The following is an 18,008-nucleotide window of genomic DNA, read 5'->3' as shown; positions in this document are numbered from 1 at the left end:
CCTGAGGTTAGTGCTCTCTATGTAGTAGCCCTTCAGCCCCATCATAGACCTACAGGAACTCTGGGGCTGCATGGATGGCAATGTAAAGCTAAATCTGCACAGTCAGTCTTCTGAAAATCAATAATAATCCCACATCTGCAATGACTAAAATGTTTTCTATTGTACTGTACTGAAAATAGTGTCTCTCATTGTTCAGTCATCTCAAATCCAGGGTAGAACGAAGACCTGCAGTTGTTCTCCACGTGCTATGACAGTCTGTGAAGCATACCAGAGTTTTTACAAGACTTACACCCAAAAGACTTAACGTCTTTCATTTCTAAAAGTCACGTAGTCTGGCTTCACTATTTAATCTCACATCTGGAAAAAGGACACCTCTGCAAAGGTCTTATTTTCTGAAACATTCAAATAAAAGTATAAAATTGGAAGTTATCAGAGATGACTGAAGAGTTTTTGTTTATTGTTGGGGTTTTTTAGTTTGTTTTTCACAGTCAAGTTATTAAATTCAAAACTACCAAAACTGATTAATTGATGTTAAGGTCTTGCTGCCACTGGTGAGAAGTAGGAACATCTGCTTCGTGCTGTAAGTAGCTGTACGGGAGACAGCTACTTACTTACAAAGATTTACACCTAATGCTCAAGAAGCATGTGAACACTTACTGCGAGATCCGTATTAACACACTTATATTATCTAAGTGCTCTGATAAGGGTTGACTTCAGTACTCAAATGGAAAACAATGATAGGATAGATCTAACCCTGTTCTGTGTGATTAATTTAAGCAGTTTTTTGATGATAGGAATTCAACAGTTAAGCTAAATATTTTCAAGGTTAAAGGTGAGCAAACACACATGAATAGACATACACTCATGACTTCAAAAAGTTAAGATAAACTATCCAACAGAGACGAAACTTGAAGGATAAACATGCTCTGAGTATTTGATTTTAAAAAGTTAATTTCACAGAAAGTAATCTAAAAGTAATTTTCCCTTTTTCTAAGTTAATTTTTATTGTATTCATTTTTGTCCACTATGTACAGTCCTGAGGGAAATGTTCAAAACTTACTTTTTTACGTAATTTTTCTGCAGCATCTAGTTCAGCTTTAATGGTCTTATCAAACTTGTTTAAGAGCTTTGGCTTCTTCTTCTTTTTAGCTGGAAGAGATTTAAAAACACACAGTTCATTTCCTCTTTTGCATTTCACAGCAATTGTTTGGAGTAATCATCTTTAACTAGAGACTAGTACTATGCTGGTAAAGTGTACAATTTTCAAAAAAGGCAGTTTCAAAATACATTGGAAAGAAACTGATTTCTTACTTATTACAATCACAAACTCCTGTAAGAAAAAGCAATCTTCAGTCATTCAAACTCAATAACTTTGCAGTCAAGTCTTTGACAAAGCATTTTTCATCTCATATAGTCAAGGATTTTTTTCCAAATGGTTCAATTGACATGGAAGAAGAGAAAGAACTGTTATTTTTCCACGTTTATATGGTATTATGAAAAATATCATTACCAGAACATGTTAATAATTTCCAAAGTTGTACCTATATATGTCTACTTCTTTGTCTAAAACAATTAAAAGAGTTGATAGAAATCATAGTTACACAGGGTAGGAGGGACTCAAAAAGTCATGTAGTCCAACTTCCTGCTGAAAACGGGTTCACTGCTGAAATGGCTGATCAAGACCTCTTTAAGTGATCAAGTTTCCACAGATTAGCAAGCTATCACACAGTTGCAGAGCAGCAGCAGTATGTAGCAAACCACTCGTGAAGTAAATTGTGTAAAGTACATTGCATTTGAAGCAAATTGAAGTAAATTCTGCCAATTTAAACAGCTATTTACTTCATAGCAGCTCACTCTTAAACAATGTCTATTTGGTGGCATTAAGTGTACAGATGTTAAAAAAAAGCAAATACACTACTGAAGGATATGACATGAGGTAATTGCTTTTCTCCACATTTGCTATAGCTAAACTTTGTTTTTGCACTTAATTAAAATAAAAATAAAAATAAAAAAACAAAAAAAAAACCAAAAAAACCAAAAACCTTTTCTGATACAAGTAAGGAAAACATATATTGGCTGACACAAGTAACTACTAGTTATGTACATCTGTAATTAGTAGCACATATTTTTGCTTAAATTATGTGTTACTGTTTTCCCCCTCTATGGACAATAAGTCATTAATAGCATGAAAAAAAGTAAAATTACTATTTTCTTTGTAGAAGCGTAAACAGGGAATGCCATAACTGGTATGCATAAACCTAAACCCAAACACCATACAGCTTAACATCACAAGATTCCTGCAATGCTGTAGCATGTATTTTGGATAACCGCTACAAGGTATTGTAACTAGTCATGTTTTATTCTGCTTCCCAAGTCCTCAGGTGCACTGTTCAGGGATGACAAGAGCATCACATGCTACTGGAAGCTACTGGAAGCATGATTCATTTAATAATACTTTCTCTCTGAGACTCTGATCCTACGCAGAGCTTTAGGCAGACAAACCACTTTGTCTATGTTAAACCTCAGAGAAAGATCAACGCCTTAGTTAATGCTAAACCAACCCTAACCCCAACCAAGCATTACAGGATCTCAGGAGTCTGAGCTGCTTCTGCACAAAATAAAAAAAAAACTTGACCGCCTTTGATTCTTTCTGGTAAGACTTTTACTGTTACGTTCGACACTGAACTTGGACAGCTCTGCATGGAGAGAGTTATTCTTACGTTACCTTTATAAACTATTCTGCGGCATTGGTGTGCACAGTTAAATAGATGCTATTGCTTTTCAGGGGTGGGTGGGGGGAAATAGAATTTAAGCAGGATTGAAGCTATCCTACTAAATTCCATTTACTTATTCACATAGGTCGCATGAAACTTTAAATATAAAAATGTCTTAAGATCTATAAAGGAAAGGTACTAAAGAAGCAGTGCATTAGGATTATTATATCCCTGTTGATCCTTCTTACAATAGAAGTGACTGTAATTTTCCAAGGCATTAGCTACCAAGAAGGTAAGAAGGAAAAAACTGCCTGACATACAGGGGCTTACTCCTTTTTCAGGATAATCCACCAAATAGCATACTTTTATATATTAGGTTTTGCTCCCCTAAACACTTCAGGGTTTCATTGTACCCTATGACTTTAAATCAAGCATTTATACTCAAGCACACAATAATGCAGTTAAGGAATGTAGTTATCATGGAACAGAACTTACTAAAGAGATGCTTTGCTCTTTTTTTTTTTTTTTTTTTTAATATAATAATATAGATGGTTTTCATGTCTTTTGCTCATTCCCCATAGTTAATATACTAGAAATGCATTTCAGTCTGTGGCCAATTCCAGTCTTGCTATGTCTTACTTTAATATTAACCGTTTCATAGGTTATGAATCCAGCAGAACTCACAGAACCCACTCTCATCATGAGAGCAAGGGTCCCTCCACCCCAGACCTTGCATCCACAGTGACTAACAGGTATGGACAGAAGTTTCTCACATAACATCACTGGGCCTGAAAAGAACAATCCATAACATGCAAAAGGTTTGCTGGTTTTCATGGGTTTTATATTTTCTTTTCTGAAAATATGCTAGCTCAGTTTTTCAAGAAACCATTGCTATTTCTAAGGCCTGGCTTTCTCAACAGTAGGTGTGGATGAACCCGAAAGCATCAGCCCAAGAAGCCATTAAAAGCAAGTGTCCCTGAGGACTTTTTAGGTTGGTTGAGCTCACAGCTGCTACATGAAACTGTCATTTGTTGTTAGCAAGAAAACTGAGGCATGTCAGTTCCTCTGGGTACATGATCTGGGGAGCTTCCAGCTGGACATCACCACCAAACACTCAGTTTGTTCCCATTCTCTAAGTAGAAGGCTGTAGATAGAAGAAATGATGTAACCCACAACTAAAACGTCAATTCTCAGTTCCTATGGCATGAATGAAAATGTTTGTCTAAAACTGGCCAGTTACACAGAAACTGTGGGTTCAGTAAGAGAGGACAGCTATTTGTCAGCTTTCTAACTTTCGGTATTTATGGAAAGACGTAGTCATTTGGTCCTTCTCAAACTCGGTAAGCATGGCAACAGCAAGGTTCCTTCAAGGCAATGGAAAGAAGCTTTCCCACCCACCAAGAAATTCTTACTGCCTGTGGGACACTGTTTCCACAATTCCTGTGAGTTTACAAGGAGATGAGACAGAAACAGCTCAGAAGAAAGAGTGAATGAAAATCCTACAAGTCTGTGGCACAAAGGTATGACATCTTTCCCCTCATATCTGACTTTGGTGATGTGTTGGAAGAACCTTTTTGCCACCCTCTATTACAAAAAAGTATTATCTTCCCATTTTCAGTACAATTATATACCAGCTCTAGACCAGCAGGAGATCAATATGAAAAGCTGGAAAGGAGCTGTTAACATAAATATTATTCAGCTGCTAGGCACCGATATAACACAGTAAACATTATGTAACGAGCAATCATTTTCATCTCCCATTCTACTCCTATGTTAAAGGATTCACCGGGGAGCTTTCAGTGTAACCATCAAGCATTCCTCTATATTAACCAGATAGCCTGCTATCTCCCTGCAGGGGTATTTTAATAAATTATCCATTGCCTCCTTCTAGTGTAATAATCTTTTAGCAGATGTGACCCGATATATTAAATTCAATGTTACAAAGAAGTTAACTTATCTGTTTTCAGCGGAAAAAACATGTAGTTTTTCTTCAATGACTTACAGATTTCACCATGTAGCTGAAGTAATGCATGATCACACAACTGCTAGGGTGATTTGTAGTCCAAATCTGGTTGAGAATTAAAATGGTAATAATTCTTTTATATATCATACTACGGTCTTGCAAGAATAATACTGAGGATTTTCAATAATGGCCTTGGATGTAAGGATAGGCTTTCTATCTAGGATTGCTGAAGACTCCCTCAGAGAAAACAGTTTCCACTGTCAAAGCAGCAAGCTAGGAAGAAGTCTTAGAAGAAATTCCATGCTAGTTCCTTCTGTTAGAGAATAAACAATGGCCAGTGACGACAAGCAATCTCTTATCTCCCTTCTGTATTAAGATACAGAAGAGAAGGAAAAAAAAAAAAAAAAAACTGAGAAGGAAAATATTTTGGAAGTAGTAATGTATTAAATGTGCAGTAAACTTAATAGCCTGTATGTCATCCAATGAAAGATGATGAAATAGGTATTTTATATACCTATAAAATACCTATTTATATACCTATAAAATAAAATGTTTGGTGGTGATGTCCGGCTGGAAGCTCCCCATATACCTATATTGTTGTATAAGAAGTTCAAAAATAAATGGATCAGTTGCAGATTATCTGATTTGTCTAATGATCATGCTTTTATATTCTGCAGCTTCTACTCAACCATTAAGCTTCTGTTCATCTCCTTTCTCTTTCCTTCTCCTGTCATCCTCTTCTCCAACCTCTCCCTTTCTCAATATAGGTATTTTATATCTATTTTGGCATATGAAAACTAAAATACCAGGCATATTTTATGTTGAAAGGCACCTTGTCATCACCAAAAGCAGTGACAGTCTTTTTCTACAAATACCTTTTGAAAAATAAGGAAGGCGCTGCTAGATACTCTTCAGACCACAAGAGTATCACGTGAAAAATAAGGAAAAGTAACCAAATGATTAAAGGTGATTGATTGAATCACTTCTGAAGAATGGTTTAAAAATATTTTCTCTTTAATTGTTGGGGGCGGCAGAGGGGAAACATTTACATCTGAATAAGCAAGAACAAAGAGGAAAAGGTAGTAGTAAAGAGTTTGCCACTGGAAGAGGGGTACATACCACTCTGTAAAAAGTAGCTACAGAGATGAAATGAATAATTTGTTCTCTATATCACCATAGTCAGGACAAGGAATAAAAGGCTTAAAATTGCTACAAGAGAAAATTAGGCTTGAACATCTGGAGCTAGTATCTCTGAGCAAGCAGAGTAGAACAGATTGCTGAGGATAGTTGTGGAATTCTAATTACTGGAAATTTGTAAGAACAAGTTGTATAAGCATCTGCCAGGAACGATGCACACAGTTCATAAGGCCTTTGCTCAACAGAATAGATAAAGTAAACTGCAGGGTCCCACCTAGTCTTATTTTCTACAATTTCTGTAATATACTGCTATATGTCAATGCACTTTAGTGCCAAGACAATAATTACACGGGGAACTTCCCTTCTCTCATTTGTTAATTGAAGAAATTCTCCCAGAAGCTCACTGTGCCAGTCATCACTGTGATTCAGATTCCTCCTAGCCCTATGCCAGCAACAGAATACCGAAGTTCAAAAATAAATGGATCAGTTGCAGATTATCTGATTTGTCTAACGATCATGCTTTTATGTTCTGCAGCTTCTACTCAACCATTAAGCTTCTGTTCATCTCCTTTCTCTTTCCTTCTCCGGTCATCCTCTTCTCCAACCTCTCCCTTTCTCAAGCTTGATGCCCTACCACATTTCTTCCCTTTCATTTCTACACTAGTTCACAATCTGTTTCTTGGTCCAGCTCTTCCTATTTATCCCCAACTTGTTCATAGATACCTGTCTTCTTCCCCACACTAGCTGCTCATGCTCTTCCTCAAGGGTCTTTTCCCCTAAACTCCATTGCTCCAAATCCCTGTTACTGTTCATCTGCTCTACTGCTACTCTCCACCTCTGATGCATACTTCAGAAAATTATTAAGGCTATAAGCAGCCATGAGAGTCACCCAAGGAAAGATGAATGCAAGTGCCAAACCTCTCTTCTGTTACAAAATTACATGTGCCCCATACCAAATGGTGCTAACATAACATAAGTATCCCTTTGCAAGAAACACTTCACCTGCGTCTACACGCGATGCAGCACTGTGTTAATTACCTGCAAATTATCACAGCCTGAGCACAAAGCAATACAACTACTTGGCTCAGCAGCAGTACCTCTCTCGCTAAAAGTTCATTGATTTAGTCATCACCAGTGCAGTGACAGCTTAAAATTAAGGCAACTAAATTTAGGTTTCTCTATGTAGACACCTAAACCCTGCTATAACCTTTAGAAATCTAGTCATTACAGTCAATGGAGCCTAAAAAGTGAGTTCAGCATGAAGTAAACACCTACTAGGTGGTTAGCTGAAGGCTCCACTGACTGTATAGGTGACCATTGTATACAACCCAGTTTGGCCACGACACTGGCACATGAAGCCACATGCACATGTCTGGAACCGAGTCCCGTCCAGGCTGTTCTCCTCACTCATTGACATTACTGTTAGATGACAACTCCTACTCCTGCAGACTGTTTGGAAGCCAGTAGTGTGAACACTGAAAGACTCGGGAAACTGTTCTTTCCTTTCTTTCAGGACCGGATCTCACAGAAAGTTTCAGAGCTGCGAAGCAATAGCATCAGAAGAAATGCTACTCAGCTCTAAAGATCTAGACCAGAATACGCCATCCACTTTGAGACAAGTGGAGATCCAGCAGCAAACAGGGCCTGGGCAGGGGATGGATAATTAAATTTAGTGGCCAAACTCAGATGTTTCTTCACTGATGTCTATTAGCCAGCATGTGCATGTGTGAACTAATATTTTTTAGCTGTTAATACTACACGCTCTTGCAGAGGAAAAAACATACACTAAGTTTGCAATAAAAGCTTTTTCTTTTTTTCATTTAAACACTGGGGGGGGGGGGGTGGGGGGGTGGAAATCAAAGAAATCAGTGCAAGGAACACCTTGTGAAGTCACTGAATCTTTTCCTTGAAACCTTCCAAAATCAATTTTTAGAAAGGCATTTCCAAAATGAGTTTTCCCAACACAAATTTTCGTCTCAGTGGTATAATTTCAGAAAAGCTACAAGTGATTAAAAAAAGTGCCTTGTGATAGAAAGCAATCTCAATTACAGATGCTATTATTAGCTTTTTCTGTAAAAACAAAACGAAAAGGTTAATAACATTAACAAAAATCAAGTTCTGTAAAACTTAATCTGAAGCAGATCTATCTTTTTCTCTTAAGTAACTGTCCAGACAAAGAGCATCAGGCAAATAATTTTGCAACTTCTATGTTGATTTTATTCACAGAAGGCAAACATAATTTCTCGATACTTTACAACTTTTTATCCAAAAAGTTGCCTAAAGAAATAACAATCAAGGAATGAAACTTTTCTAGAATTTCTAGACAAACGTCCTCAAATGATCAAATGTCCGTATGGTCTTGTATAACACAGCAGAAAACAAGGCTTGAAATTGGTGTAAAATGCCAAGTGAGCCAATTATGTTAATGTGGTAAGTGCATCCAAGCCAATTACATGAAGTAACAAGGAAAAAAACACACAGAAAAAATCAGAGTGATGACTAGTACATGGCAAACAATTGATTACATCTGACCATAAGTCCAAAGAAATAGAGAACAAACTGGTAAAAATATTATATCAGAAATAACTAGTAATAATACTTCAGTATCGGAGTAAGTGAATCCTCTCTAGACTCTCCAGACTGGGGGGGGGGCACGGGGAGTCAATTCTCCATTTCACATTTTCATCTGAAATACAAAACAATCAGCTAGGCTAAGGAAAACCTCATCCTCCTAAAGCAGAGAACACTGCTGACCTGACTGATTAGACATCAGTCTCAAAACAGTTAATATTTTATTAGCCAGAATTGGACAAAAATATTGAATACTATCATAATTATCTTTCATGATTAATATACATTTTTATCCTAAAGATACAGCATGCACTTGGCATTTTAACAGATATCAAGTTACTTCTAAGTGGCTCTCTGATATTGTCTACACTGTAAAGACCTCAACTAGTTGTTTTCTGAAAAGATCATTTAAATGATGGGGTACCTATAGCACAACACATAGCATGAACTGTTCTGTCCTTGCTGACATACTCTGAGCCTCTGATCAAAGGATACATGTACAGTTTTGTTCCTGAGCAAAGTAAGTGGGAGATAATATCACGCTGCTATTAAAAATCCCAGAACAATTACTGTTTATCTCCGAAACCAGTATGCACTTTCATACACTTAACAAATCACCTCTCAGTCCTGTGCCTTGTAAAAAGTTGGGAGCAGATATTCTACAACTCTATGATTTTATTCTGACACAACAGAGATGTCAGGAAGAAGGACACCACAAACAGCGAGCTTGTTAGCTGATGTGCAACTGTGGCCAGGAAGAAATCTCAGCTGAGACTAGCTCAGGCAGTTTTCCACCTGTTCTTGCTGCCCTTTTCTCCTCTTCCTCCATCTTTTTGCTCTCTGCTCCCTTTCTTATGTTCAGAGCCTAGGATAAGTGGGGGAGCAGGAGGGCAGGCTTACCTGCTGCACTGGAGTTGGCACCTTGGACCTATCCTGTGCATTGATAGTGGTGACTGACAACCTGCTTTGTCGAACTTGGAGGTCTGGGAGGAAGGGTGCCCGTCTCATTTTAATATTTGGAAACTAACGCTGTAGGATTCGTAGACAACGGAGAGTGGCAGTAGTCCTCTGTGATTACGAGAGTCCATATTACACTATTAGCGTGAGTATTGCTTGTTAAACGTGTCTTCTAATGAAATTTCTAGTTCCTCAGAAACGGCGAGATGATAATGTCACGATCTCTCTGAGGGTGTGGGGAGAGAACATGAGGATAGAAAGACACTGCGTCCTATCTAAGAAACCACCTCACAAGTGGGGTTTACTTCTTGTCATTAGATTATTTATTTATTTATTCCTATTGTCATGATAATGTCAAGGGAGCATTCCCAGTGGCTTCCTCTATCTTGCATCTGCTACTACTGGCATGCAAAACAGAAAGCAGCTAGGACTCTGGCTTTTAGTTAATTACTTTATAAGGATTCAAGATAAACCATGGTCTTTACAGCCACCTTGAGGACACATCGTCCCCAGTTTTTTAATTGAAAACTAAACTGGAACAATCCTGCTGCACTGACTGTATGTTGTGCTCATCGCTAGCAGATAAGTTTTATTTAAGTTTTAAATAAAAGCTATAACTACATAACTGTAGAGGTTGTAACTACATAATGATGTCTCCTTATTCCTCTCCCATGTTGACAAAAATAGACAAGTGGGGGGGTGCCATCTCTAAATGTAGTCTGGAATAAAAACCTCCTCATGTGACGTGGTCTCATAGTCACTCGCAGCGAAGGCTCCTCCTGACAGTTCTCAATCTTATACTGTCAAAATCTATGGAAGTAATTTCCAAGGGAGCCATAAGCTTTGTTTTCTAAACACCCTTCTATCCCTGCTGTGATACAAATTCAGTAATAATGTTCTTGGCAACTTGTGGATGGACGCCTTAAGACAATGATAAGTAGATATTGACAATCATGGTCTGTAGAAGTTTTCCAATGAATTTTGTGACCTTCTGTTTTACTAATTCCCCCCGGCCCCTCCCTCAAATACTCCCACCTTCCCAGTCCAAGTTTCGAAGTTTCAGTTATGGGCTGAAAAACATACATATATATTAGGAGACCAACTACTTTTACCTGGAATTCAAAATTTGCTCAAGTAATTGTCCTCCCTCCTCATAGTAGGCCCATATCATTACCCAAATTAGTTTTTGAAATTGTGCTGCCTCTCAGTGGGGGCTTGAATGAGAATTTGATGATGATGAAAAACTCCTGTCATTGTCCTGTTGTTTGGGAAGCTCATTAGGTGAGATACAGATAGCATAAGTGATCCACTTGTTTTATGGGCTTCTATAAATGATAACTTAGAAAGTATAAAAACAAGTAGCTGTGTCTAGACAATTTAAAGCCAGTAGCACTACAATAATTAAAAGATCTTTCTAAATTGTACTGGTAGAACAGGCAAAACCTCTATAATCAACTTATCTGGGGAAGCAATCAGACAATAAAAACTGAGGCATTTTAGGGACTAATAAAGCTGTGGAATCTAATGACTATAATAAATCTTTAGCTGCAGTTATTCCAGAACAATTTCCCTTGCAGTAAAAAGTATTCTACAGGGTTTTCTGTCTGAAATTACTGTTGGTTGGTTAGATGTTGATCATAAGAAACAATTGCAGAATGATAATTTTATTTTTAGCATGTATTTCCATCATTCATCTCTCCCTTTCATCATGAAATCTTTTGGCTTCGTTCAAAAGGCTAGAATCAAGCAACCCTGTGACAAGACCAGAAATAAATTTCTTCATTGACTTTCTGTACAAAAGTACACACTAATATTCTAAGGTGTTATACATTTAGTTCAGCATGGTGTTATGCAGCAGTTTTGGACTTTGAGAACTACACTTCTATGAAATACAACATTGGTTTTTCTGCCCACAGCTCATATTTGATGCAAGCTACAATTAAATATATAAGTAAATCAATAGGTAGTATGTATACCCTTAAAAGTAGTGGTTGCAAGGGTGGAACTCAGGCCACCTAACTTGAGGTGACAATGCCAGAGGTGAGCTAAGCATGTAAGCTCTTTCTACAGCCAGTGGAGCTCTGGTTAAGGTTCTCTATGGAGTTTAGGGGACAACTCATCTCACCCTACAGCAAAAACCTACATTTAGCCAGAAGAACAGCACTTTAGCCTCCACAGGTTATACAGGTTAGACCTCTACTGATACCACAGTGGAATCCTGCATATCCTGTTCAAAGGTCTATAGCTAGAGTAAACCAAAGTGAATGTTGACCCTGGTATCAGAATGACACTTGCAGGGCCACTTGTGGAATGACATTGTCCTAAGCCTGGCTTATGTATACCTGTGTCCCTGATGCAATACAACTGAGTGCTCCAACCAAATGGCATTCATTTTCACTTTCATGTTTTATCAGTTTTGTAAAGAGAAAATTATTATTGTAATTACCTATGCTGATGTTCAGTGTATGAAAGAAACATGTTCACCGCAGAAAATGATTATTCCAGTTTTTATATCCATTCTTTACCAATATAAATGAATATTCAATATATGCCAATATAAGCCAAAGTAGAAAAATGAAGCTCCTTACTTAAATTTAAATTTTGTTAGCCTATGTGATCAAAAACAACTAAAACCACCTCATATGGAAAGACGTCTTATGGATACCGTATATATGCCCCGGACTATACTACCTGTGACACATTTTAAATAATTATTTCTCAGATTCACCTGAAACATCTATCCCATTTAAATTACTTGTTTAAGTATAAAGTCTGATCACATTCTTATGCAGAAGACAAAAAATCCTTCTGAATTAAATATAACAGAGCAAACTTGAAGTAATAGTACATTACAAATGAGTTTAGTTTAGTTTTTGTTTCTTTAGAGGAGTTTCCAGAGGAGTTTCTGTTAATACAGAAGAAGTTTCAGTGAGACTTTTAATAAATTTAATGAAATATTATTAAAAACTGAAATTTACAGAATTTTTAAGACATTTTGCTGACAAAGTACTATGAAGACAGCAGCAGTGAAAAATGTTAATGTTATAAGATCCACTCAAAGCTGTAAACAGTTTCTGTGCAGAAGGCCTTTCAGAACTTGTATGTCGCAGTATCTGAAAACAAATGTGGACTTGCACATACATCTCTGTGCACTGTCAGAATCATAAGCAATCCCTAAACCCAAGCCAAACATGAATTTTCAAATTCCCAGCTCCTTAGATTTCTGAGTTTTCTATATATACCAGACAGTCACAGTGCAGTATTTTTTTTTTAAATACATCTCTCATTCATTTATTGCCACATCTTATTAGGGTAATTTAAAATAAACCAGTTCAATAGTACTTTAACCCACTTTCTATGACTAGGATATCTATAGCTAGACACTTTCATTGAAAGTGAAAACTTAAACAGTTCAAACTATGAAAACTTAAACAGTTCAACAAAATTCAACTTGCATGAAAACCATACAAGCCGTTTAGCTATAAACGAATTTCATAAAAAATGCAGGGTTATTTTTCCTTGTAGGATGCAATATTTTATCAATTTAACCTAGAAAACAAAACCAGATCTTTTTCCAATTTATAGGATTCCTGTAATCTGCAATGGCAGGAGTCAGCAGAAGAATTTATTTAGTTGCTCAGTGTTTTTATAAAAGAAAGAAAACCACACAGCACTTAGGGTGCAAATGGAAAGTGGCTCCACCTCGTCATACTTTCAAGTCATACAGTGTCTTACAGTTCTGGTTAATAAACGCTGCATAATAGTAAATCTGTACATTTTCATTTTCTTAAACAAGCTAGTATTTTTACCTATGAATGCTTTTCACCCATATTGGATAGCTATTGTATGTTATTTTATTCTACTGTTCTAACAGGTCAATAAAACTAGCACATAATGGTGTGTTTTTTTTTTTTTTTTCTACTATCAAGTATGTAAGCCTAGTGCAGTAAGGTATTTCCTTCTGTAATCCTTTTATAAATGGAAATGTGGATGTAATTGCCTTGCTTTCCAAGCAAACTGGCTAATGGTACATTTACTTATTAAATGTAATGCTTACATTTGACATATTTAATACTTAAATAAAATGTTTAAAGTTTGCCAGTCCTAGAAATTCATATTTAAAATACAAACATACAAAACCAAACCCAATAAACCTTACCAAAAGATTGTAAAAGTAGCATTGCTAAGTACTCAAATACAAAATAACACCCACATAGAAAAATGGAAACAGAGAATGAAAAAGGAGCAGCAGACACCAGCAGAGTCACTGAACCCCTTTTCCTCCATCTCGAAGCAGTGATGGAGCTACTTATGGCAGGCACCATACCCGAGCGAAAAAGATGCAGGTACAGGCCCTGAGGCTTTTGTGTGTTGCGAGCTGTAGTGATGTAGCTAGGGGCAGATACAAACCTTGATCCCAATGAAGGAGGATGGGCAAGCTTCACGCAGTGACAGGGAATGCACAGGGCCAGCACCAATGTCAGTGCAGGGAGAACAGATTCACAGCGCTCTTGGCACCACTCACTTTTTTTCCTCCAAACTTGCCTGTGTATGTTCTTACCTAGCCTGAGCCAGACAGAAACCCTTACTGGGTAAACACGGAGTTGACGAGGACTGATTTTAGTTGAGGAGGACTGATTTTAGTGCCACCTGTCTCCCCAGGCTTAGCACAACAGGCAGTGCTGAGCCTGGATTTTGGGGCAGTGCTGAACCCGGCTTTCCAGGCTGGGCAGCCCAGGTCGCCTCTCGCCCACAAACACCTGAGGAGCCTGGTGAAGCTGTGACCTCCGGAGTCCTGAACTAGGAATACAACACTGAACATTTGACTCCTGAAACAGCAGAAGTTTTTAACAGCAGCCTGTGACCACGTATGAGGGGAATACATTACTGTCAGCTTTGGAAACAACTGTGTGTTTACTTCCAAAAGCGGATGCACTCTGGATGTTTATTCAACTCCAGTTTATCTACACAAGATGTACAGGAGCTAAGCTTCAATACTATTTAATCTGATTTAAACCAGTCCTCCCAGAAAGCAGGCTTTTGAATTTCAGAAGAACAGAATGTTACTTTCAGACTTACCTTTTTCTGCTTTGTCTTGTTCAGTTTCTTTTTCACTTTTCCCTAGAACATTAAAAATATAATTTCAATGAAATAAATTTATGTTAACAGTTTATGATAAGAAAGAGTTACAATAAAATTACAGCTTATACTCAAAATATAATTGGGCCAACAGGACTTTTTTATTTCACATTTATTTTTTAAAGTAACCTTAGATTGCTGTCTGAACTATAGTTACATAAAAGGCCCTTCTCTGCAGATGCTTCAAATATTACATAATTGCTCCTGTCACAAGATATTTCATAAGCTTTCCCCTTTAGATATTTGGTAGATTTTAGTGATACACACTTACGATGCAAGCTAGTTTGCAAGGAAAAAAATCGTTCACTAATTAAAAACTCTTGGGAACACTAGCTTAATATATATAGTTGATTAAATGTATAAAACCACGAAAATCCATTCGGAACCTAGGTCTCATTTTCAAAAGTGACTTGGACACTTGGAAGCTTTTGTCTTACTTCCACTTTTAAGATAATTTAACCCAGGTGTTTTGTAAACATCTGAACGCACAGGTAAAAATGTTAAATAAGCACAAGACACTCTGTAGCAAAAGACAGACTACATACCCTACCAAAATCATGTACGTGTATATCGTGAAGGTGGTACATATAAAGACAGGCTTATCCTCTCCTCTTTTTCTCCTCTCTAAACACTTTTTGATCCTGCCGTACTCTATAACGTTTAAAGCATCTTGCCTCACAATTATAACATTATCATTCTCTTTCCAATTTCTTCCCAATAAGCTTCCAATATTTCCTCCCAATATACTAACATGAGAGGTCAGTTGGCTTTTTAGTTACAGTTATTTTCCTCTCTAACATACATTCTTTAATTTTGACGTATTCTTATATATAAACATTCTTTAATTTCTAAATCAATTAGAGACATCTTGACAGAATACTCAATTTTCACAGTTTTTTAAACTGACTGCTCAGAAGCCTTATATTGTGAATAAAAAAAACATGTAAAAATGCTGAAAAAAATTCTTTTTTTCATGGAGAAATTGGGTTATGCGCACACATTAAATCAAACTATTTCACATTCTAATTTCACCCTTTACTACAAGCTGACAACTGCTACTACCGAACGTGCAGACAGTACGACTGAATATTCAGCACAAGGCAGAATGAGTATTAACTTGATTATGATACGGTAAATTAAATAAATATGGTCACATTGAAAGTCATTCACGTCTTCAATTACATCATAAAATCCAGATTGTCAATTAAATTGAAAGAAATGACAAAAAGATCTATAGAGTCAGTTACGTACTATGGGATCACTTGGAGAAGGAATATTATTACTATAACAGTGTATTAATGAAAGCATTGCTCCGTACTTTCTAACATACTGGCTTTTTTGTTTTTATTTTTTCACGCATACCACGCAATAAATAAAATGGTTATGTCCATCTGTATGTCATCAGAAATACTGTATTTTAAAAAGAGCAATAATGCAGCTCCAGATGAGACACACAATGGTTTACATACTCATATTTCTATTATTTTTACCAACTCAAAGCACACAAACAATTCATTACAGGATAGTAAACCATGATACAGCATGCTACTTAGCCACCTATTTTCCCTTTATCTTTTCCATTATCAGCAACACTGATCTTCTCACCTGACGTCTCTAATTCCCTCTAGGTCACTCAGTGACCCTCTTCCACCCATCTTGGACATCCATGTTATTTCTGCAACTTCTTTTCCATCACAGAAAGGAGGAATGAACTCATCACTCTAAAGCCTGCTCCTATCTCCCATCTCTTGTCTGGCTTCACATTTCTTTATTACGGAGGCTCATATAACATATAACCTATGGTTCTCTATAACCATTTATGTACTAGGATCAATTCTCCAAATCCTCTCTGTTAGTCTTCTAAATTAGCTGCCATTGATTTTACCAAAGCTTCTCCAATGATCTTTAGATACTCCAGCTTCTCCTTCTAGGTTGCTGTTTTTGAAATTCATCACAACTTGACCTTGTTAGCTCTGAAGATCTTGTTTCTCTTGCCTCTCACCATACTTAACTAAGAACTCACTTCAGCATCGTATTCAGCACATATTGCTTTTTCCCTCCACACTGATCCCTAGCTTACTTTGATGGTGCAAATGGTTTTAATTATGCTATTTCTGACAAAGGTTTAAAAATGTGCTGTCTCAAAGACAGGGATATGATAATAGATCTTGAGACTATTTTATCATCCACTTAAATCAAGCGTAGCTCAAAAAATTTTTCTTAGCTTTTCAAACTACTCTTATGCTTTACTCAATTTCTCTGTTTCCAGAAAAACAAATCTAGATCAAAATCATAGACAGAACTGTTTTAACCAATCTCTATAGACTAGGACTGCTATCATAGAAACATAGAATGGCTTGGGCTGGAAGGAACCTTAAAGATCATCTAACTCCAACTCCCCTGCCGTGGGCAAGGATGCCACCCACTAGACCAGGTTGCTCAGGGCCCCGTCCAACCCAGGCTTGAACACTGCCAGGGACGGGGCATCCACAACCTCTCTGGGCAACCTGTTCCAGTGCCTCACCACCCTCTGAGTAAAGAATTTTTTCCTAACATCTAATCTAAATCTCCCCTCTTTCAGTTTGAAACCGTTCCCCCTTGTCCTATCGCTGTCTGCCCTTATAAAGAGTCTCTCCCTCTCTTTTATGTAAGCCCCTTCAAGTACTGAAAGGCCGCAATAAGGTCTCCCCAGAGCCTTCTCTTCTCCAGGCTGAACAACCCCAACTCTCTCAGCCTCTCTTCATAGCAGAGGTGCTCCAGCCCTCTGATCGTCTCTGTGGCCCTCCTCTGGATCCGTTCTAAAGGGTCCACATCACTGTGCAACGTATGCACCAGGTATTCCCAAGAAGGTTTATACTGTAAAGAGTCTATTTATTTTTCATATTACAATGTGTCTAAATATTTGTGAGTGACAATGATCCAAGTCACAATGAAAACGTATTTCATACCTTGTAGATTTTACATGATTCCCAATCAACAATATAAATGTACAATACAATTTCTTATTTACATATATGTAGTTTTTGAAACACGTAAAATTGCACAGTGATATTCAGTAAAAACGTCGTATTTTTCAGTATCTTTCCAATATCCAATCTTATCTGTTTTCTTTACTTCTTATAAAGAACAGTGTCATGATATGATACCTTTTCGATTACTGAGAATGTGAAAAAGTCACTGAAAATTGTAGTAAATTTTCAATGCTAAAATACAACTTTAGTATCCTACTCTTATTTAAATTTTGCTTTCCTTATTGGTATTTCTTCCTGTGATTTCCAAAAAAAGCAACTGAATCCAAGATTTCATAGACTTACTGAGATACAGCAAGAAGCAACGTAGCCATGTGAAAATATAAAGAAAGATGTCACCTTTTGACTTCTTAAACTACAGTTATTTATTCAGCAATATTTCATCATAAGAATACGGAGGTGTTTGAAAACTGAAAAGGTCACGGAAGAGTTTTGTTTTCAAACAGAGAACTGCACAGACATAACACCCTTGCTAGACTTCTGATTTAAAATATGGAC

At 37.1% G+C, this 18,008-nt stretch overlaps 1 protein-coding gene across 1 annotated transcript in view; it reads right to left on the bottom strand.

Moving 5' to 3' along the window:
- ASPH (aspartate beta-hydroxylase) overlaps positions 1-18,008 on the bottom strand; it is a 100,733-nt gene that overhangs the window by 36,506 nt on the left and 46,219 nt on the right. Inside the window, exon 4 of the mRNA XM_082321476.1 lies at positions 1,061-1,149. Within this exon, the coding sequence (XP_082177602.1) occupies positions 1,061-1,149 (89 nt within the window). The remainder of the gene's footprint in view (positions 1-1,060; positions 1,150-18,008) is intronic.

This window comes from Platalea leucorodia (genome assembly GCF_965183815.1).
Source record: "Platalea leucorodia genome assembly, chromosome: 1".
Taxonomy (NCBI): domain Eukaryota; kingdom Metazoa; phylum Chordata; class Aves; order Pelecaniformes; family Threskiornithidae; genus Platalea; species Platalea leucorodia.
The sequence above is the reverse complement of the archived record's forward strand: the minus strand, read 5'-3'. Positions and strand labels throughout refer to the sequence as shown.